The 22,020-nt window shown below is 43.7% G+C and overlaps 1 protein-coding gene and 1 long non-coding RNA gene across 2 annotated transcripts; both read left to right on the top strand.

The window, feature by feature from the left end:
- The first annotated feature begins 2,387 nt into the window (after positions 1-2,387).
- Positions 2,388-8,922, top strand: LOC100028162 (sodium-dependent serotonin transporter-like). The gene is made up of 6 exons (XM_056820928.1): positions 2,388-2,425; positions 2,730-2,857; positions 5,465-5,577; positions 7,589-7,720; positions 8,740-8,839; positions 8,918-8,922. Exons 1-6 carry the CDS (start codon positions 2,388-2,390, stop codon positions 8,920-8,922), a joined length of 516 nt encoding a protein of 171 aa, XP_056676906.1.
- An 854-nt stretch (positions 8,923-9,776) lies between these two features.
- LOC130458199 (uncharacterized) lies at positions 9,777-20,364 on the top strand. The gene is made up of 3 exons (XR_008917289.1): positions 9,777-10,128; positions 14,166-14,333; positions 16,643-20,364. It is a non-coding gene; the product is annotated as an uncharacterized LOC130458199 (long non-coding RNA).
- The last annotated feature ends 1,656 nt before the right edge of the window (positions 20,365-22,020 follow it).

Below are 22,020 nucleotides of genomic sequence, written 5' to 3' on the forward strand. Positions count from 1 at the left end.
AAATACTTTGTAAAACTTAAAGTAATAAATCAACAACCATGATCCCACATAGAAGCATATGAAAGGCAATAACTCAACAAGCAATCATTAACTACATGCCAAATATTGTACTAAATGTGGGGGTGGGGGGGGAAACATGGCCCTGGCCTCAAGGATCTCATGTATAATGGGGGAAACCACACAAAAATAACTGCATACATACAAGAAAAATATCAGGTGTGTGGAAGGTAATCTCAGATAGAAGATGGTGGGGATCAGAAATGGAATAAACCAGAAAAAAATCCTGTAATGGGTAGAGTTTGAACTCAGCCTGAAAGGGATACAAGGAAGTCAGGAAGCAGAGGTGAAGAGGAAGAACATTCTAGATATAGCTGTCATGTTGGATCTGAATCTTAAAACTGCTCAGACTATACCTTAGAAGACCTGGTTAAGCTATTCCCCTATTGTAAGAATGGAGGTACTTAGTCAGGAATGTATTGAGAACTTTTAAAATTACTCCACCCTACTCAGACAGTGCCTTAGGGGAAGATAAAGTTTCAAACTCCTGATTGAACAATGAAAAGTCCCCAACTTATACTTATAGTGAAGCAAAAACCTTAAGCTAGGTGGTCTATTTTTAGATGAAATACAAAAGGGTGCTAAGTACCTATAAAGGCTAAATTAGTCACTAAAAGGTCAAGCAACTTACAAAAAACAAGCTTAACAAGAGGTGTGAAATACTCAGAGGTTTTTTTCTAACCAGAGAAGGTGAGAACCAAAGGAGATGAGAACTAAGAATGGGCAGTCCTGGGGAAAAGTATCTACTATGATTGGTAGACATGAAAATTTAGGGGAGGTGACATAAGAGAAAATTTCTTTAAAAGGAAGCAAAGGAACAAGTTCAGGGCAATTGAATTCAGTTAAAATTTGAATTCAGTTTGGAGGCTAATTTCAGTTTGGAGTGGAAGAACCCAGCTTGAAGACGATCTTGTGGTGAGTGATAAAGACTGACTCGCTCTCCCTTAGACTCAGGCCCTTTCCTACTGCTTGGCTACTCTCTCTCTCTCTCTTTCTCTCTCTCTCTCCTTCCCTTAATTCCTTTATTTGTATTAATTAAAATCTCCATAAAACCCAGCTGACTTGGGTATTTTCATATTTGGGAATTTTCCCATGGCGACCACTTAATTTTAGATTTTAAATCAAGACACTAAAAATTATCTTTACAGTTTGGCCAAAACCTTTATAGTTTTGGCAATTCATAGTCTTGGCAACCCACATTTTCACGGTTACATGGAGATAGACTATCACATATGAGGAATAGCAGGTATAAACTAATATAACTAAATTATTATGGCTTAGGAAGAATGGAAAGGGGGTACCCAGGCAGCACAGTGAATAGAGTGCCAGGCCTAAAGTTAGGAGAATGTGGGTTCAAGCCCGGCCTCAGACACTTCTTAGCTATGTGTCCCTGGCAGGAGGAGGAGGAGGAGAAAGAAGGAAGAAGGAAGAAGAGTTATGAAAGGCTTTCATTTGATACTGTGGGTAATGGGGAGCCACTAGTGTTTATTGAGCAGCAAGATGATGTGATCTGATCCATAGTTTAGGGAAATGACCTTGGTAACTTGATGTAGGCTAGATTGCAGCAGGTAGAAATTTGAGTCAGGAAAACCAAGCAGTAAGCTATTGTAATAGTCAAGGTGTAAGTTGACCACCAAGATGGCAGCTATGTAGGTGCAGAGAATGGGAGAAGCTAATAAGGAAATTGATTAAGTTATTCCAATGCCCAGATGGAAGGTGATGAGGACCTAAACTAAGGTTGTGGGAGAGGGGTGAATAGATGACTCAGTGGATAGAGCATCAGACCTGCCGTCAGAAAGAACTGGATTCAAATCTGGCCTCAGCCATTTTCTTCTGTGTATGACCCTGGGCAAGTCACTTCACCCCCATTGCTTAGCTCTTACCACTTTTCTGCCTTGGAACCAACACTTAGTATCAATTCTAAGACAGAAGGTAAGAGTTTTGTTTAAAAAAAGAGGAGAGGAAGCACATATGCAAGAGATAATGTATAGTTGGCAAATCTTGAACCCCAGGACTATGTCCCCCAGAATTCCTTCTGTCTCTCCCAGCATCCCTTTCCCTGCACCTCCATGTTTACATGGTCACGTTATTGTTTTATAAATTCTGTAACTCCTCCCTCTCTCTCTCTCCTCTTGTGACCCCAGCTGAGTTAGCTAACTTTTACTTTAGTTATTATTAATAAATTTTTTAAAATATAATAGTTATTGTATATTAATGTTAGTCTTTACAATGTTCTGGAGGTAGAATAGACAAGACTTGGCAACTGATTCACCAGAGAGGACTAAGAGCAGGGAATGACTGAAGCTGAGAATTCTGGTGACTAGGAGAGGATGGCGCCCCTGACAGAACTAGGGAGTTTGAGTGAAGGGCATGTTTGGAGAGGAAGACAGTGGTTTCTGCTTTGGACTCGATGAGTTTGGGATGCCAGCCTGGCAGCCTAGGGGGGAGGTCCCCCCAGGTAGTTGGTGATGCAGGCCTGAAGCTCAGCAGAGATCTGGACTTTATCTGCAGAGAGATAACCATTTACCTTGGAAGCTGATGAGATGACCAAGAGAAGACGTATCCCTCTTGTCTTCCACTGTGGCATTAAACCCCAGCACACTCCTAGGCTGTCCTTCTGTCCTCCTCACCCCCAAGCCCCACTCAGGACAGCCAGGCTCTCTGACTTGCAGGGATGCGCTTATTACCAGCGTGGTGAACTGCCTGACCAGCTTCCTCTCTGGGTTCGTCATCTTCACTGTCCTGGGCTACATGGCTGAGATGAGAGACATCGACATAGAAGAGGTGGCAAAGGACAAAGGTCAGTGTTTCTTTTATCTAAATTTATCCTCCCTCACTGGCAGGATAAAGAAACCAACAAACCATGTCAGTTTTTCTGCTTATGTTACAAGAACATATTGGATTTCTGAAGCTTAGGTTCAGGTCCTGGCTTTGACCCTTATGAGCTGTGTGGCCTTAGACAAGTTGTTTAACCTCTCTAGCCCTGTGTTTCCTCAAAAACAAATGAGGATAATACCAGTTGCCAACTCCTTCATAAAACTCTTTTGAGAAAACTGCTTTGTAAAGGGTTTTAAAAGACTGTCTGCCCTTTGATCCAGCCATAGCACTGCTGGGTTTGTACCCCAAGAGATAATAAGGAAAAAGACTTGTACAAGAATATTCATAGCTGCACTCTTTGTGGTGGCCAAAAATTGGAAAATGAGGGGATGCCCTTCGATTGGGGAATGGCTGAACAAATTGTGGTATATGTTGGTGATGGAATACTATTGTGCTCAAAGGAATAATAAAGTGGAGGAGTTCCATGGAGACTGGAACGACCTCCAGGAAGTGATGCAGAGCGAGAGGAGCAGAACCAGGAGAACATTGTACACAGAGACTGACACACTGTGGTACAATCAAAAGTAATAGACTTTATACTAGAAACAATACAATAATCCAAGACATTCCTGAAGGACTTATGGGAAAGAACGCTGTCCACACTGAGAGAAAGAACTGTGGGAGCGGAAGCACAAAAGAAAAACTTATGCCCTATCACTTACCACTTGTTTATATGTATACACAACCTGGAGTTTCAGTTCTATGGTAAAAATGAATAATATGGAAATGGGCATCAAGTGACAACATTTGTAAAACCCAGTGGAATTGTTTATCGGCTCTTGGAAGGGGGAGGGAAAAGGGGAGGGAAAGAAAATGAATCATGGAAACATGGAAAAATATTTAAAATTTGTTTTAAACAATTAAAAAGAAAACTGCCTTTGAGGGCAACTAGATAGCTCAATGGATAGAAATCCAAGCCTGGAAACCGAAGGTCCAGGGTTCAAATCTGAATTCAGATACTTCCTAGCTCTGTTTCTTTGGGCAAATCAGTTATCCCCAACTGCCTAGCCCTTTTTGCTCTTCTGCTTTGGAACTAATACTGTGTTGATTCTAAGACAGAAAGTAAGAAACAAAAAGAAAAGTGCTTTGGGAGCAGCTAGGTAGTTAAGGGGATAGAGCACTTGGCCTAGAGACAGGAGATCCTGGGTTCAAATCTGGCCTCAGACACTTCCCAGCTGTGTGACCCTGGGCAAGTCACTTAACTCCCATTTCCCAGCCCTTACTGCTCTTCTACTTTAAAACCAAAACACAGCATTGATTCTAACATTGATTCTAAGAATAGAAGAGATTTCTTTAAAGAAATGTTCTTTGTAAACTCTAAATAGCTATGAATGAATATCTATGTGTCACTGCTGCCCCACTTCTCACGTGGGGGCAATACTAGCTAAGCAGGTTGCCTACATGGTATGGTTTGAGCTATACTGAAAGGCAGCCCTCCCCTCAGCTCCTGGAGTATGTCTCCCATATCCCTACTAGAAAGTCTGAAATTTTCACTTGGAATCACCCCTTTATTTATTTTTAAACCTTTGTCTTCCACCTTAGAATCAATACTGTCTATTGGTTCCAAGGCAGAAGAGAAGCAAGGGCTAGGCAATGGGGGTCAAGTGACTTGTCCAGGGTCACACAGCTGTGAAGTGTCTGAGGCTGAATTTGAATACAAGACCTCCTACATCTGAACCTGGCTCTTAATCCACTGAGCTACCCAGCTGTCCCTTGCGTCATCCCTTTAAATAAAGACCTTTAATATTATGTAAAATATATTATTTGTTAAAAGTAACAGGTTGACCCATTAAATTTTTATTACAGTGCAGCCTGGGGGTGTGTTTGATTTGGTTTTGGTTAGGTTTGGGGAGGAGGGGTTAGTACGGACAATGACTTTATCAGAGACTTTATTCCTCCTATAGAAACTCCCTCCAACAATATGGATCAGGAATTTATAGCCTTGGACGGTTGCCTAGAACAATGAGAAATTAAGGGACTCACCCAAGGTCACACAGCCAATGCTGTCCAAATTAAGACATAAGTTCAAGTGATGGTCTTCTCTCCAATATATCACTGAATATGAAGTCAAAGGGACCTGAGTTTGAATTCCACCTAAAAGATGTCACCGTGGACAGCTCCCTTAACCCTTCTGTGACTCACTTTCCTTCTCTGAAAATGAGAAGGTCAGACCAGATGGGCCCTGAGGATCTTGCCAGGTCTGGACCTAAGATCTTCTGTGTGTCTCGATTGTTTCTGTCTAATAAATAGCAATAACAATACCTGTTCTATCTATCTCAGAAGGCTGATGGGAGGATTGGCTGACATTGTACGCCCAAAAATGTCTCAGAAAAACTACAAAGTGTTCCCCCAAATGATAGGAATCTCAGTTTGGGGGGACAGGAGGAAAACAGAGAAACTGACTCCTATAAGTGGCCCCCTGGAATGTCCTCCTGAAACTCTTCTCGTTGTCTTCTAGAATGTTGTCTTCTAGAAATCACTCCAAAAATCACTGCTTGGAGGAAAATGATGCCTCTTGTACCCTCTGCAGGTCCCAGCCTCCTCTTCATCACTTACCCTGAGGCCATCGCCAACATGGTGGGCTCCACCTTCTTCTCCATTGCTTTTTTCCTTATGATGATCGCCTTGGGATTAGACAGCACAGTGAGTAGTTTTGCTTGGCTTGGGGATGGGAGAGTAAAACCTTGGAAGGGAGTCTCATCCATTCCTCTGCTTTCAAGGAAAACAGAAAAGGGGCAGGAGGGGGTAGCTAGGTGGCTCAGACGATAAAGAACCAGGAGTGAAATTGGGAGGTCCTGGGTTCAAATCTGGCCTCAGACACTTCCTAACTGTGTGACCCTGGGCAAGTCCTTTAACTCCAGTTGCCCCAATCTTACCACTCTTCTGCCTTGGAATGAATACTTAGTGTTGATTAAGACATAAAGTAAGAGTTGTTGTTTTTTTAAAAAAAACACGGCTTAAACTAGGTGACCTATTGGATAGTCATAAAAGACTTGAATTCAAATCCAACCTCAAAAGCTTACTAGCTGAGTGGCCCTGGATAAGTCACTTAACCTCTATTTGCCTCAGTTTCTTCATATGCAAAATGGGGCTATTACTAGCACCTGCCTCACAGGGTTGTTGTGAGGAGCAATTATAAAGTGTTTACTAGCACAGTGTCTGGCCCACAGAAAGGATGTAAATATTATAGAAATTATACTATAACTATTATAGAAATGTTAGCTGTTAGTTCAATAAGACAAAGTCAGATCGTTCCAGGAATAATAATAGTAGCAACCCCCAATCCTAAGACTTAAGAGACTTTACAAAACTCAGTATAAGGACAATGGATGTAGATTCCCTCTAACTAATGGAAGATTCCAACAAAGTCTATTTCCTATGGGTCAGCAGTGCCCTAGAAAAGTCCACAAATACTTAAGACTAAGAAGTCAGTAAGGAGTGGGCAGTTGGGTGGCTCAGTAGATTGAGAGCCAAACCTAGAGAGGGGACGTCTTGGGTTCAGATCTGGCCTCAGATACTCCCCAGCTGTATGACCCTGGATAAGTCATTTAACCTCCATTACCTAGCCTTTACTGCTCTTCAGCCTTAGAACCAATACACATTATTGATTCTAAGGTGGAAGGTAAGGGTTGGTAGGAAGACAGGAAGGGAGGGAGGGAGGAAGGAAGGCAGGCAGGAAGGAAGGAAGGCAGGAAGAAAGGAAAGAAGGAAGGAAGGAAGGAAGGAAGGAAGGAAGGAAGGAAGGAAGGAAGGAAGGAAGGAAGGAAGGAAGGAAGGAAGGAAGGAAGGAAGGAAGGAAGGAAGGAAGGAAGGAAGGAAGGAAGGAAGGAAGGAAGGAAGGAAGGAAGGAAATGAAGGGAGGAAGGAAGGAAGGAAGGGAGGAAGGAAGGAAGGGAGGAAGGAAGGAAGGAAGGAAGGAAGGAAGGAAGGAAGGAAGGAAGGAAGGAAGGAAGGAAGGAAGGAAGGAAGGAAGGAAGGAAGGAAGGAAGGAAGGAAGGAAGGAAGGAAGGAAGGAAGGAAGGAAGGAAGGAAGGAAGAAAACCTTTTCCAGGGGCCAGTTAGATAGGTCAGTGGATGGAGAACCAGGCCTAGAGATGGGAGGTCCTGGGTTCAAATCTGGCCTCAGATACTTCCTAGCTGTGTGACCCTGGACAAGTCACTTAACTCCCATTGCCTAGCCTTTACCACTCTTCTGCCTTGCACTGAATACACAGTATTGATCCCAAGACAGAAGGGAAGAGTTTTTTTTATCTGTCAAATGAGCTGGAGAAGGAGATGGCCAACCACTCCAGTATCTTAACTGCGTGACCCTGGGCAAGTCACTTAACTTTGTTGGCCTCAGTTTCCTCATCTGTCAAATGAGCTGGATTAGGAATTGACCAACCACTCCAGCCAAGGAAACCCCAAATGGGGTCACGAAGAGTCAGACACAACTGAAATGTCTGAGTAACAAAAAGATATTGAAAATGAGACTTCACCAACATTATTTGTTATCTCTTGGGGAAAAGGAAGGAAGGGGACAAATAAGGACATCTAGAATTCTCCTTCAGGGCAGGGATATAAGAACCATGTCAGGTCACGGAGGAGCGGGAATTCTCAGCCTGGGTGGCATTTGGTCCCATGTCAGCTTGCTTTGCTGTGGTTCTCTTCACAGTTTGGAGGCCTGGAAGCCATCATCACGGCTCTCGTGGATGAATATCCCCAGACCTTAACTAAAAGGAGGGAGCTCTTGGTCCTGGTCCTGGTGGTCGGATGCTTTCTGGGATCACTTGCCACACTGACCCAAGTAAGGCTGGGAATTGGGTGAGGGATGCACCTGGGAATTGTGGCAGAGGGCTCCCACAGACTTCAGGATGCTGAGGCTATGCTAAGGATTCTGTTTCTCCCCCAAGTGGAGGATGAGTCCCATAACCCCATGGAGAAGCAGAGTAGAAAGTAGAATGGAGAGAATTCTGAGCACTGAACTTGGAATCAATAAGTCCTACTTCGGATTCCTAGGAGGTGGATAGTTTGGGTCAAATCTCTTAATCTCTCTGTTCCTCAGTTTCCCCATCTGTAATATATGGCTAATAGGGCCAGTAGGACTTGGAGAACTTTTTTGAGGCACAAATGAGATATAATAAAAATGAGAAAAATGAGAAATAATAAAAAAGTTTTACAAACATTAAGGCATTCTATGGATGCCAATTGTTATATAAAAAAAAACAGTGAAATATGAGCTATGAAAAATGGCACACCAGTAAAGGAAACTGAGGTCCAAGGAGATTAACTGACTTGTCTAAAGTTACACAGCTTTAGAAATGGCAGAACTGGGAGCAGCTGGGTGGCTCAGTGGGTTGGGAGTCAGGCCTAGAGATGGGAGGTCCTGGGTTCAAATCTGGCCTCAGACACTTCCTAGCTGTGTGACCCTGGGCAAGTCACTTAACCCCCATTGCCTATCCCTTACCACTCTTCTGCCTTGGAGCCAATACACAGTATTGACTCCAAGATGGAAGGTAAGGGTTTTATTTAAAAAAAAAGAAAGAAATGGAAGAGCTAACAGGATCACAACTCATTTCTTTGACTCAAAATCTGGCATTCTTTCCACTATATCATAGTATCTGCTCATTTTAAGTATGGGGAAATTGGAACTCAGAAAAATGAAAAGCATTAAAGAAACATTCGAGAAGATGAAACTTCCATCTGTGGTTGCCTATTCAGTGTTCCTTCCTTGGAATTCCACTACATCTCTAGTCTGTTGTTGGACTTCCTTCAGAGTAGGATGGAGCAGAGAGCCCTGAAGCTGGATTTCCTTTGTTGTTCTAGGGAGGTGCTTATGTGATCAAACTCCTGGAAGAATTTGGTGCTAACTGCTCCGTCCTGGCTGTGGTGTTCCTGGAGGCGATTGCTGTTTCTTGGTTTTATGGTAAAAAAAAAAAAGATTCCTTTGGGGATTGGGAAGGGGAGACTCTCTCCCTATGTCTGCTGTGCCTTTTTGTAACAGATTGACTCTGCCAGCAGTTAGAACCATAGCACGAGTACTTTTGTAATTGCTCAGCACTATATTCCTTATTATTATACATCACATCATTTTTGTTTAGGAAAATATCATTTTGCCACTTGTAGTGCCCCTAATACTAACCACTTCCATACTTTCCAGATCTGATGTTGTTTCAGCCACTCACCTTCAGGTCTTGGTTAAACAAGAGTTCAAATAGAGTCTATAGCCATGTTGGCAAACCTATGACACGTGTGCCAGAGAATAGCAGAAGAGGTTGCTTCCCTCCCCCTCTCCATGCACACCTAAAGACCTGCTTTCTCATATGACCCGCCCCTCTGCCCAGCAGCCCATTGGGAGTGCTTCCTCCCTCCCCTGTCCAGGGTAAGGTGAGGGGCTCACATGCAGCTTGAGGGTTGTAGTTTGGGCACTTGGTCTCTCAGGTCTCTAAAAGGTTCACCATCACTGGTCTATAGAAATGTAGTAATAGTCAAAGCCAATAGACACCTGTAATATGGAACAAAATACTCCAAACACTTTCTAGTCCCAACCTTACAGCAAATCCCACTCCTGGATTGGAAACTGTTTCTTTCCCTTCCTTCAGTCTCTTGAGCTCCAAGAGGGAGTAAGACAACCAATAAGCTCTTTTGCTTAATAAAATTCCCATCTCGCAGGAAGCTTCCAAGCCTGATGTTTCTAGCTAAGGAACAGAGACATTCCCCATTGGTACCAGGTCCCTGCCCATCACCTTTAGCCCTTTGAAGGAATGGACAGATCGATGAATAAATGGGTGATTTCGATGAAAAAGTCTTGATTAAGCATTAATACATGCCAATCATTTTACTAAGTTCTGAGGTCACAAATAGAAAAAGCCCTCACCTTCCAGGGGCTCACTCTATGAGAAGAGAGAGAGAATCCCCCTGATAGAGGGCCATATTAGGAGGTACGAACAAGAGTTCAGCAAGGAGGCAAATTAGGAATAGGGACGGGTGTTCCAGCTACTTACTCAGGTTTGGCAAATAGTCGAGGGGAAGCTTTCTTCCTCTCTCCAATGTATTCCACTGCTAGACTGAGGTCAATAAGGAAAGGAGCTGATATGCTTTTCCTTCTGCCCAGGAATCCGGCAATTCTGTCGTGATGTGAAGGTCATGCTTGGCTTTAGCCCAGGCCTATTCTGGAAGATATGCTGGGTAGCGATCAGTCCTGCCTTCTTAGCCGTGAGTATGTCCCTCATTGAACCAGCCGGGCCAATCCTCCCAGGAGCACAAAACACAATAGCAATTCATTGCATCTTTAAATTCTATTCCTAGGAAGGGAAAGCACAAAACTTATCACCATTCTGCAGAAAAAGAGCCTAGACGTTTCCCCCCAGGACCGACAGCTCCTGACTCACCAGAAGTAAAGTCGGAAAAGACATTCAAGTTCACCTTGTCCAAATACCTTATTTTACAGAGGGGGAAACTAAGGCCCAGACAAGAAGGAAAACCCGAATCAGAAAGCTACATGGTGATGAAGTGGGAGTAGACTCCCGAGCTAGAGATTTTCTACTTTTCTACTTTTACATTTTATTACTAACTTTTTATTGGGTATTTTTTAAATTGATATCTACTACTTATTCCATCAGAGCAATTAGGGGGTACATTAGATAGAGCACTGAGCCCGAAGTCAGGAAGACTTATTTTCCCAAGTTCAAATCTGGCCTTAGACATTTCTTAGTTATGTGATCCTGGGCAAGTCACTTCCCCCTGTTTGCCTCCATTTCCTCATACGTGAAAAGAGCTGGAGAAAGAAATGGCAAAACACTCCAGTATCTTTACCAAAGAAACCCAAATGGGGTCATGACATGTTGGACACAACTGAAAAATGACACTTTTCTCATCAAATTATAGAACTAGATCTGGAAGGGCTTCAAAGGTCATCAACCTTATTTTACAGATGGGTACACTGAGTCATAGAAAGGTTGAGTTCATAAGCTCATACATCGAGACCTGAAAGAGACCTCAAAGGTCACATAGCCCAATTCCTTTATTTTAGTATCATTAGCAATAGGGTGAAAGAGAGTGAAGAGTCAAGGATGACCTCTAGGTCATGAGGCCGGGTTACTGGGAAGATGGTGCTACTATTGAACAGGAGGGGAACATAGGAGGGTCAGAAATAGAAAGCCAAGCCTGGAGACGGAAGGACCTGGGTTCAAATATTGTCTCAGGGGGTAACTGGGTGGCTCAGTGGATGGAGAGCCAGGCCTAGAGACGGGAGGTCCTAGGTTCAAATCTGGCCTCAGACACTTCCCAGCTGTGTAACCCTGGGCAAGTCACTTGACCCCCATTGCCTAGCCGTTACCACTCTTCTGCCTTGGAGCCAATATACAGTATTGACTCCAAGATGGAAGGTAAGGGTTTGAAGTAAAAAAATAATAATAACATCGTCTCAGACACTTTCCTAGCTGTGTGACCCTAGGTAAGTCACTTATCCCTGATTGCCTTACCACTCTTCTGCCTTGAAAACAATACACAATATTGATTCTACATGAACAGGAAAGAGAAGAGAAGGAAGGAAGGAAGGAAGGAAGGAAGGAAGGAAGGAAGGAAGGAAGGAAGGAAGGAAGGAAGGAAGGAAGGAAGGAAGGAAGGAAGGAAGGAAGGAAGGAAGGAAGGAAGGAAGGAAGGAAGAAAGAAAGAAAGAAAGAAAGAAAGAAAGAAAGAAAGAAAGAAAGAAAGAAAGAAAGAAAGAAAGAAAGAAAGAAAGAAAGAAAGAAAGAAAGAAAGAAAGAAAGAAAGAAAGAAAGAAAGAAAGAAAGAAAGAAAGAAAGAAAGAAAGAAAGAAAGAAAGAAAGAAAGAAAGAAAGAAAGAAAGAAGGGAGGGAGGGAAGGATGGAGGGAGGGAAGGAGGGAAGGATGAAGAGAGGGAGGGAGGGAGGAAAGAAGGGAGGGAGGGAGGAAAGGAGCAAAGAAGGGAGGGAGAGAGGGAAGGAGGAAGGGAAGGAAAGAGGGAGGAAGAGAAAAAGAAAATATGAAAATTAGGAAAAGAGGACGACTGGTGAAAGAATTATTAGTTCAGTTTTGGATGTATTAAGTTCAAGATGTCTATAGAACATCCAGTTGGAAATATTTAGCTGAGAATCATCTGCATAAAGATGATAATTAAATCCATGGGACCTAATGAGATCACTAAGTGGAATAGTTCAGAGGGAGAAGAAAAGAGGGTCCGTGACAGAGTCCTGGGGACCCCCATGGTTAGCAGATATTACCTAGATGAAGATCTAACAAAGGAAACCAACCACCTATCATTATAATTATCTTCATTATTACAGTAGAAAGTTTACGGGCTTGTTTACGAGCATGAATTTGGGCAACTCATTAACCCTCCCTAGACCTCAGTTTCCTCGTGTGTAGGTTGGCAGAGCTGGAGTCCCTTCCAGCCCAAAGTTTGAGATTCTCTCTCCAGGACAAGCTACATGCAGCTGCCTCTTGTACTCGTCTCATTTCTTTCTATCTCTACGCCCCGGCTCTTGTTGGTCCATATGCCCGGAGAGCCCCATCTCCATCATTGCCTACCAAAATCATATCCATCATACATTTAAATCTCAAACAGGCCTTACAAAGTTATCTGTCCAGTCTTTCATATGACAGATGGGGAAACTGAGGTCTAGAAAGGGGAAGTGATTTGCCCAAAGCCATACACATAGTAAGTGGCAAATCCTCTGACTCTCAATCCAAGATTCCGTCCCCTGAGCCACACTGCCTACAAGACTTAATGCAAAGGTTGCTTCTTCCCTGCAGCCTTCTCTGGTGGTCTGAGCTGGAATGGCTCTAAACCCACATGGCCATTTATTTAGACTTTTCTTACTTATCTCAATACATGCTGAATCCCTCCTTCTAATTTCATAAGGGTAAAAGCCATCTCAATTCAACAAATACAAAAGTCCAGAATTGTCCCTGCCTTCAAGAAGCTTACATTGTAGGGATACAACATATATACAGGCAACTTCATGCAAAGGTGCAGTTATATCAAGAGCATGGAAGCCACAGAGCACCTAGCTGGGAGTCAGGAGGACCTGGGTTCAAATTTGACCTCAGATACTGCCGAGCTGTGTGACCCTGGGCAAGTCACTTACCACTGTTTGCCTATCCTTGTACCTTAGAGTTGTTACTAAGACAGAAAATAAAGATTCAAAAAATGGGTACAACTCCTGACAAGTGGGGATGTTGGGGAGAATTAGAGGTTTTATGTAGGGGGTGTCACCTAAGCTGTGATTTTAAGGAAGCCGGGGATTCTACAGTGGACTCCACTAGGTGACACAATCAATAGAATGCAGGAAAAGAACTCCAGGAAACCTGAGTGCAGAACTAGCCTCAGACACTTTCTAGTTGTGTGATTCCAGGAAAATCTTGTCTGCCTCAGTTTCCTCATCTGGATAATGGGCATCATGATAATACCTACCTCCCAGAGTTATTATGAGGATAAAATCAGATATTTGTAAAGCACTTTGCAAACTTTAAGGTATGTGATAAATTCTAGGGATGATGATGATGATGATGAAGATAATTCTAGACGTAGGAGACTGTCTATGCAAAAGCTTGGAGGTAGGAGATAAGACATCCCATGCAGAGAAGAGTGGGTGAGCCAGTTTGGTTGGAATGGAGAACACATGGACTACAGAGGAGGTGGGAGTCACATTGCAGAGAGCTTATTTATCTATGTTTCTTCCCACTTCCCACCCCCAAAATAGGGTTCTGCACATAATAGTGATAATAAATATTTGTTAAAATTTTTTTCACCTCACCTTCCGTTTTTGGAATCAATATTGTGTATTGGTTCCAAGGCAGAAAAGTGGTAAGGGCTAGGCAATGGGGGTAAGTGACTTGCCCGGGGTCACCCAGCTAGGAAGTGTCTGAGGCCAGATTTGAACCCAGGACCTCCCATTTCTAGGCCTGGCTCTCAATCCACTGAGCTACCCAGCTGTCCCCCCCCCCCCCACTTTTTTTAAATCCTTCCCTTCTGTCTCACAATCAATACTATATATTAGTTCCAAGGCATAAGAGTGGTAAAGGGTAGGCAGTGGGGGTTAAGTGACTTGCCTTGTCATCCAGCTGGGAAGTGTCTCAGGCCAAATTTGAACCCAGGCCCTCCTGTCTCTAGGCCTGGCTCTCCATCCACTGAGCCACCCAGCTGCTCCCTGTTTGTTAAATTTTCAAAAATGAATGGATGGTTCTTGACTTCCTTTTCTCTCTTCCTCCTTCCCACCGCCCACTAGTTTATAATCATCAGCTCCCTCCTGGACCAGTCTCCTCTTGTGCTATTTGGCTACCGCTATCCAGCCTGGAGCATCTCCATTGGGCATCTGATCAGCACTTCGTCATTTATCTGCATCCCCATCTACATGGCCTACAAACTCATCTGGACTCCTGGGTCTCTCAAGCAGGTCAGGGAGGCTGGCTATGGCCTAGGAAAAACTAAGGGTGGATTCCATGCCTTTGGGTGTCCCGGGACAGTGAAAGACATCAGTGGGCAACTAAGAACAGCAGATGATTTCATGGCATCTGATCAGGTCACTGAGAGAGAGTGAGAGAGCCGGGATAAAGCCTTTAGTTCTCTAGGAAGTTTTCTTGTGTTCAGGGCTAAGGAGACCTTCCTGCCATCCTCTGCCCTGGTCAGTCCTTGCTGGGAGGGCTGGGTTCAGTGTAAGAAGGACGTGGGGAAACGGAAGATAATCAAGAGTGGGATCGGGATGGCGGGATGGTGAAGGTCCTCAATCCAAGTTACGTGAGGATGAGTGGAAGGAGTGAAGAGAAGACTTTGGAGCTAGCGGGAAGTGGGGAAGGAGAACAGCCTTCATTGGGGAAGCGGGATTAGACTCACTCTATTTGGCATAACCAGGTCCAGAGGCAAAGGGAAGGAAATAGTTCCTAACACTGAGATAGAATGAACACGCTGGGCAGGAGTGCGTTTCCCTTCACTGGATATGGTCCAGGACTCTTCCAAAGAGTAGTAGAAATGGACCTATTTTCTGATTGGGGGGAATTAGACAGCCTCAGGAATCCCTTCTGAATATAGGAGTTGGACATTTCACTGGTTTTACTCTTGCTGATGAGTATTAGAGGCAGGATTGGAACTCAGGTCCCTGTCTTCTCAGAGTCCAGCACCTTTTTCCTGTTGGCAAAGCTACCCATGGAGAGAAGATGAGTTGGCTTAAAAAAAAAAAAAAGCAGGTTCATAATTTTACTCTAAACTTAGTAACTGTCACCAAAACAAATACTCTAGCACCCAAATAAGAATTTTAAATGGTTTACACAAACATGCACATCTCTAATATTTACAGTTGCTTTTTTTAAATGTGTGCATTCACTTTCTCGAGATAATGATATAACAAAATCACAGGTCTGAGCCCAAAACAAACAAACAAATACACCAGAAACATCTTGGGCTTATTGAAAAGTAAGATCATTGATTTGGAGCTGAGAGGGACCTCAGAAGCCTTCTAGGCTGACTCTGCCCACTTTACAGAGGAGGAAACTGAGGCTCAGAGAAAGGAATTCAGACTCTTCACATAGTAAGTATAAGAAGAGGCAGAATTTGAACCCACATCCTCTGACTCTAGAGGCAGAACTCTTTCTCCCACATAGTTCTCTGGATTTTGTGGCTATTGTTTCTGCCTTTGCTATGATGGTGAAATGTCAGATTTTAAAGACCTGGGTTAGAATCCTGCCCATAGATATAGACTCTAAATGATCACCCTAGTGTAATTATCAATAATATGGAAATAGGCCTTGATCAATGACACATGTTTGCTCCTTGGCTTCAGGAGGGGAGTGAGAGGAGGGGAGGAAAAGAACATGAATCAATGAACCATAGGAAAATATTCCAAATTAATTAATTAAATAAATTTTTCAAAAAAATAAAATAAAAGTTATTGAAAGAAAGAAAAAAAAAGAATCTTGCCCTTAGGGGCAGCTAGGTGACTCAATGGATAAAGTGCCAGGCCTCGAATTAGGAAGTCTTGGGTTCGAATTTGAACTCAGACATTTCCTGTCATTCAACCCCATTTGAAGAACCCTTCTCTCTTAAAGTTGTTACTAAAACAAAGAAAAGGTTAGAAAAAATCTTGCCTGGATACTTCTGTAAGACCCTGGGCAAGTCACTTAACAGAGAGCCATTAGTTAATTATAGAAACATTATAGTTAATGATAGCACATTAAAGTTAGCAATGCACTTTATAAAATCATCTCATTTGAGTTTCACAGTGACTATTATTATCCCCATTTAAGAAATGAAGAAATTGAGACTGAAAAAAGTTCAGTGACTTACCCAGAGTCACAGAGCTAATACATATCTGAGTTAGGATTTGAACCCAGGACCATCCTGACTTCAAGGCCAACTCTATATCCATTGGGCCACAACATTGCCCCACTGAGATAATGTACGGGAAGTGTTTTGCCAACTGTAAAGCTCCCCATGAATGTGAGCAACTGTTGTGATTTCCATAGCTATTAGTGTGCATTTTCTCCTCCTGAGTGAGGGGCTGCCACAGTTTTGTCCCAGTCTTTGCAAGGCTATTGTAAAAGGCCTTGTGATGAGATCTGGGAATGCTGATGATACTGGGCTGGAGGAGAAAGGGTAGAGAGCAGGGCCAACTGGCGATTTCTCATAGAACTCAACGTTGACGAAGTCCTAAGGGAGCAATGGTTTGCCCATCTTAACTGTGTCTCATTTCTGCCCTTGGTTTCCTCCTAGCGCCTTGAGGTCTGTCTGACACCAGAGAAGCCACATCCAGGTCAGCCACCTGATTCCATCTGTTTGCGTCCTTAATTCCATCCAATCCACCTGGAAGCCCGCCAGCCATCTTGGATCAGGTCACCCGTCTACAGGAATGGCAGCAGAGTCAAGCTCTTCCCTCTCAATTCCTATCCTACTCTCTACCCACCTTAGAACAAGTCCCATGGGCTGGGGTTCAGGTGTTTCAACTCTTCATGCCCCCCCCCATTTGGGGCTTCCTTAGCAAAGATGCCGGGGTAATTTATCACATCCTTCTCCAGGGCAACCCATTTTACAGATGAGGAACTGAGACAAATAAGTGACTTATCCAAGGTCGCACAGCTAATAAGTGTTTGAATCTGGATTGGAACTCGGGTCTTCCCAACTCTGGGTCTGGGGATCTATCTACTGTGCCACCACGCTGCCCCAAGGGGGATGTACCAACCCAATAAATCTCCAGAGCTCTAGAAGAGCTGCTCAAATCGAGGTTTGCTGAGCAGTTCTAAATGGCAGCCAACAAATAGTGAATAAGACTAGGTCAGTGCTGGGATTCCCACAGGAGCCCTGGCCAAAGACTCTTTCCTAAATTCGTCTTTGAATGTTCTTTCTTTAAATTTATCAATTTAGTTGTTTGTTGGTTACATTAAAATTCTCCAGTATCTCGCCCACTCCCTCCCCGTCCCTCGCCAGAGAAGGCATCGCCCAGCGAGAAATACTTCTGTATAAAGGATACCTTTTGTATTTCTAATTGTCCAATCAGCTCCTTCTCTGGAGATGGACACATCCCAGTTATTCTTCCAATATTCATTCCATAGCTGTAGAGCCGACGTTCTCTTGGTTCTATTCTTTTCGCTCTTCATTATTTCATGTAGATCTTTCCAAACGGTAAAATACTAACCCATCCCTTGTTTCCTACAGCCCAGTAGTATTCTAGCAGTCTTTGAAGATTCTTTTTTCTTTAAATTCATCCCTTCTGTCTTAGAATCACTACTGTTCACTGGTTCTAAAGCAGAGGAACAGTAAGGGCTAGGCAATGGGGGTTAAGTGACTTGTCCAGGGTCACACAGTTAGGAAGTGTTGGAGAAGCCAGGACCTCCCCTCTCTAGGCTTGGCTTTCAATCCACTGAGCCACCCAGCTGCCCCTTTGAATTTTTTTAAATAAAAACCCTCACCTTCTGTATTGGAATCAATACTGTGTATTAGTTCCAAGGCAGAAGAGTGGTAAGGGCTAGGAAATGGGGGCCAAGTGACTTGTCCAGGGTCACACAGTTAGGAAGTGTCGGAGGTCATATTTGAACCCAGGACCTCCCCTCTCTAGGTTTGGCTTTCAATCCACTGAGCCACCCAGCTGCCCCTTTGAATTTTTTTAAATAAAAACCCTCACCTTCTGTATTGGAATCAATACTGTGTATTAGTTCCAAGGCAGAAGAGTGGTAAGGGCTAGGAAATGGGGGCCAAGTGACTTTCCCAGGGTCACATAACTAGGAAGTGTCTGAGGCCAGATTTGAACCCAGGACCTCCTATCTCTAGGCCTGGCTGTCAATCCACTGAGTCACCCAGCTGTTCCCCACCCTTTGAATATTCTTAAGATCAATTGGTATTACTCCTTCCCACTTCTGTTAATGTGCCTGGGTGGTATAGAGGGTCCCAAAAGGTTTAGGGCAGTCTTAAGCTTTGTTGTTATTTAGTCATTTTTAGTTGTGTCCAATTCTTCATGACCCCATTCGGGGTTTTCCTGGCAAAGATACTGGAGTGGTTTGCTATTTGCTTCTCCAGCTCATTTTACAGATGTAGAAACTGAGGCAACCAAGGTTAAGTCATTTGACCAGGGTTTGTGATTTCCTTCTCCAGCTCATTTTACAGAGGAAGAAACTGAGGCAACCAGGGTTAAGTCATTTGACCAGGGTTTGTGATTTCCTTCTCCAGCTCATTTTACAGATGTAGAAACTGAGGCAACCAGGGTTAAATCATTTGACCAGGGTTTGTGATTTCCTTCTCCAGCTCATTTTACAGAGGAAGAAACTGAGGCAACCAGGGTTAAGTCATTTGACCAGGGTTTGTGATTTCCCTCTCCAGCTCATTTTACAGAGGAAGAAACTGAGGCAACCAGGGTAAAGTAATTTGACCAGGGTTTGCCATTTGCTTCTCCGGCTCATTTTACAGAGGAAGAAACTGAGGCAACCAGGGTTAAGTCATTTGACCAGGGGTTGCCATTTGCTTCTCCGGCTCATTTTACAGAGGAAGAAACTGAGGCAACCAGGGTTAAGTCATTTGACCTGGGGTTGCCATTTGCTTCTCCGGCTCATTTTACAGAGGAAGAAACTGAGGCAAATAGGGTCAAGTTACTTGCTCAGGGTCACCTAGCTAGTGTCTTCAACCAGATTTGCACTCAGGAAGATAAGGATTCCTGATTTCAGGGCCCAGTGTTCTAGCCACTGCACTACCCAGCCTCAAGCTACCCAAGTGTAAAATTGTTTAAAGCTCTTAAAGCTGCATTAAGAGTTTGGAGACACTCTTTACACTCTTTATACTCCTGCTGGAAGCCTTTCGCATCGTCTCTCCTGACACTAATTAGCTTTCGTTTGATTCTATAAGCATCTATTAAGCGCCAGGGAAGCCAAGACAAAAATGACCCTCAGGGTGTCTCTCGTCTTACAAGGGGAGATGACGTGCTCCCGGATAAGAAAGTACAAACCATATACAGTGAAGACACAGAAGGAGTATTGTGGGGCCCCCTACAAACCGCATTTGCTTTTAATGGAGAGTTTTCAGGCTTCCAAGGCGCTTTATCATTCGAGGAGGGAGAAATCTACCTTCTCTGGGGATCAGACCAGGCTTCCAACAGGAAGAGAGGAGACAGAGGCATTCCTTCTTCCACAGCTGACCTTGATGCTCCCTCCTCTAAGTTTCAAGACACTCCGATGCCCAGTTCTAAATTAACTTGCAATTTCATTGGTCCGTCATTCCAATCATGTCTGACTCTTGGTGACTCCTTTTGGGTAGTTTTCTTGGCAGAGACAATTTGCCATGTCCTTCTCCTGCTCATTTCCCAAATGAGGAAACTGAGGCAAATAGGCTGACATGACTTGACCAGGGTCACATGGCTGCTAAGTGTTGAGGGCAGATTTGAACTCAGAAAGATGAGTTTTCCTGACTCCAGACCCAGCACTCTATCCACTGTGCCACCTGGCTCCTTGATGCTGTTTTATACAAAATCAACTAATCCTAATACATTTCCTCTTCCATGCCTTCCGACTAGACAGTCCCACTTTGTCTAACGCCTTTGATTGGTTGATTTAGTGGAGACGTCTAGTTCAGATCCAGTTCACACTTCCAATTGATTAATTTAATGTAGAATTCCCAGACCTCTATAATGATTGAGGTATGAGTATGCAACATCCCTCTTAAAAAAAAACTCCGGATTCCTCTGCATCGAGACGGAAATGTAACGTCCTTCAAGGCTCAGTGCATCCTCCATCTTCCATAGGAAACCTTTCCTGATCCCCTGAGCCCTCCGTGCTCTCTCCCTCACCCTCTCCTTAATCATAGATACTTCTGTGTCCATGTTGTATCTCCTCACTAGAATGTAAGCTCCAAGGGGGCAAGGATTGTTTCATTTTCTGAATCTTTGTTTCCCCTGTACCCAGCACGTTGCCTCCCACACAGCTGTTCTTAATAAATGGTGCTTGGATTGGCTCCGATTCACTTGTCGTGTCCTGTGCATTTCGTTATTAGCACTGTGCTGACTAGCTGAGTACAACCGTCCCTGGTCAGTCTCGCATCACCAGTGGTTTACTGGACATTTCAAATAAGATCATCTGTAGCCCAGGCAATTGTTGATCATTTCCCCCAAGCCCTTGCTTCTTCGGAATTTCCCCCACTCCAATCTTCAGGGCTCCCAGATTTGGGACCGATTTCCCTCATCCCCCATAAACAATCAGTGGCCAAATCTTACCATCTTCCCCTTCACATATTTTGCTTCCGTCTCCTGCCCTATTTCCACAGTAACCATCCCAGTTCAGACTCTCATTCCATCTCGTCTGTACTATGGAAATATCCTCTCAACGGTGCAAACCCTCGCTTCAAACCCACGCCTTCCCCAAACCATCATATGCACAGCTGCCAAAATGATTTTCCAAAAGTCTGAGTGTGAGGAGGTCACTCCCTTGTTCAAGAAACTCCAATGGATCCCTATTGCCTCTAGGATCAACTATCAGATCCTTTGTTTAGCTTTTAAAGTCCTTCACAACCTTGACTAAAACCTACCTGTCCATTTCTAGTTTATACTACTCTCCTTTCTGAATTCTAGGGCCCAGCCAAACTTGTCTCCTTACAGCTCCGCAATATAACAGTCCATCTCCCATCTCCACACGTACTAGTACAGCCATCTCTTCTCCCATGCCCCTGAAAATCTTGTGTTCCCTTTAGACTCTGCTCCAGTGTCTTTCTTGATCCCTGTCATGTGCCACTGTCCTCCCCATGAATACATCTTCTCCAGAAACTCTCTTTGGTCCCAAACACAGTGCTTGGCTATTCTTGTAGTCTGGAGGATAGACCCATTTCCCCTTAGAAAACTGAGAACAATGACACCAAAACCTGGACTTTTACATGGCTGTCTACCAAGAACGCTCAGTAGTCTAGTGAGAATCTAGGAATCCCTTTCCTAATTTGTTTGTGCAACCAAAACCAGAGAAATCAGTGAATTACACCGAGCTGAGTAACGTCACTCTCTGTAATGACCATAAAGAAAATGTCAGTGGTGCTGTGGACAATGTTTAGATAGAAAGGCCATAGAATGACAATCAGAGGTGCGCTTAAGGAAGATTACTATGGGATCTCTGTCAAGTGTTGGGGAAGACTTGAAGCTGAGAGATGAATTGGGAGATTATCGTAGTTCAGGTGTGAGATGATGGTCTGAACCAAGATGAAGGTTATATGAGTGGAAAGAAGGACCCGTCTTCAAGAGATGGTAGAGAGGTAGCAAGCACGAGATTTGGGAACAACTTGGACATCTGGGGAGAGAATGAAAAGTTCAAGATAATCCCAAGGTTGTGGACCCAGATGACTGAAAGGATGTCGATGTCCTTGACAGGGGAGAATAACGAGCACTGTCTTATACATGTTGACAATGGGATGCTTACAGGACAACCAGTGTAAAATGTCCAATAAAAAATCACAAATGCTTCAGTGGAACTGAAGAGATTTGAGTTGGATATATAGATTTGGGAATCATCTGGATGAGGAAGATAAACCCATGGGAGCTGATGAAGTGGAGTGGCTAAGTGAGGAATTGTAGAGAGGCCAAGAATAAAGCCTTGGAGTACATGCATGAGGAACAAGAAGAGACCAAGAAAGAG

Source organism: Monodelphis domestica, chromosome 3 (genome assembly GCF_027887165.1).
Source record: "Monodelphis domestica isolate mMonDom1 chromosome 3, mMonDom1.pri, whole genome shotgun sequence".
NCBI classification, from domain to species: Eukaryota; Metazoa; Chordata; class Mammalia; order Didelphimorphia; family Didelphidae; genus Monodelphis; species Monodelphis domestica.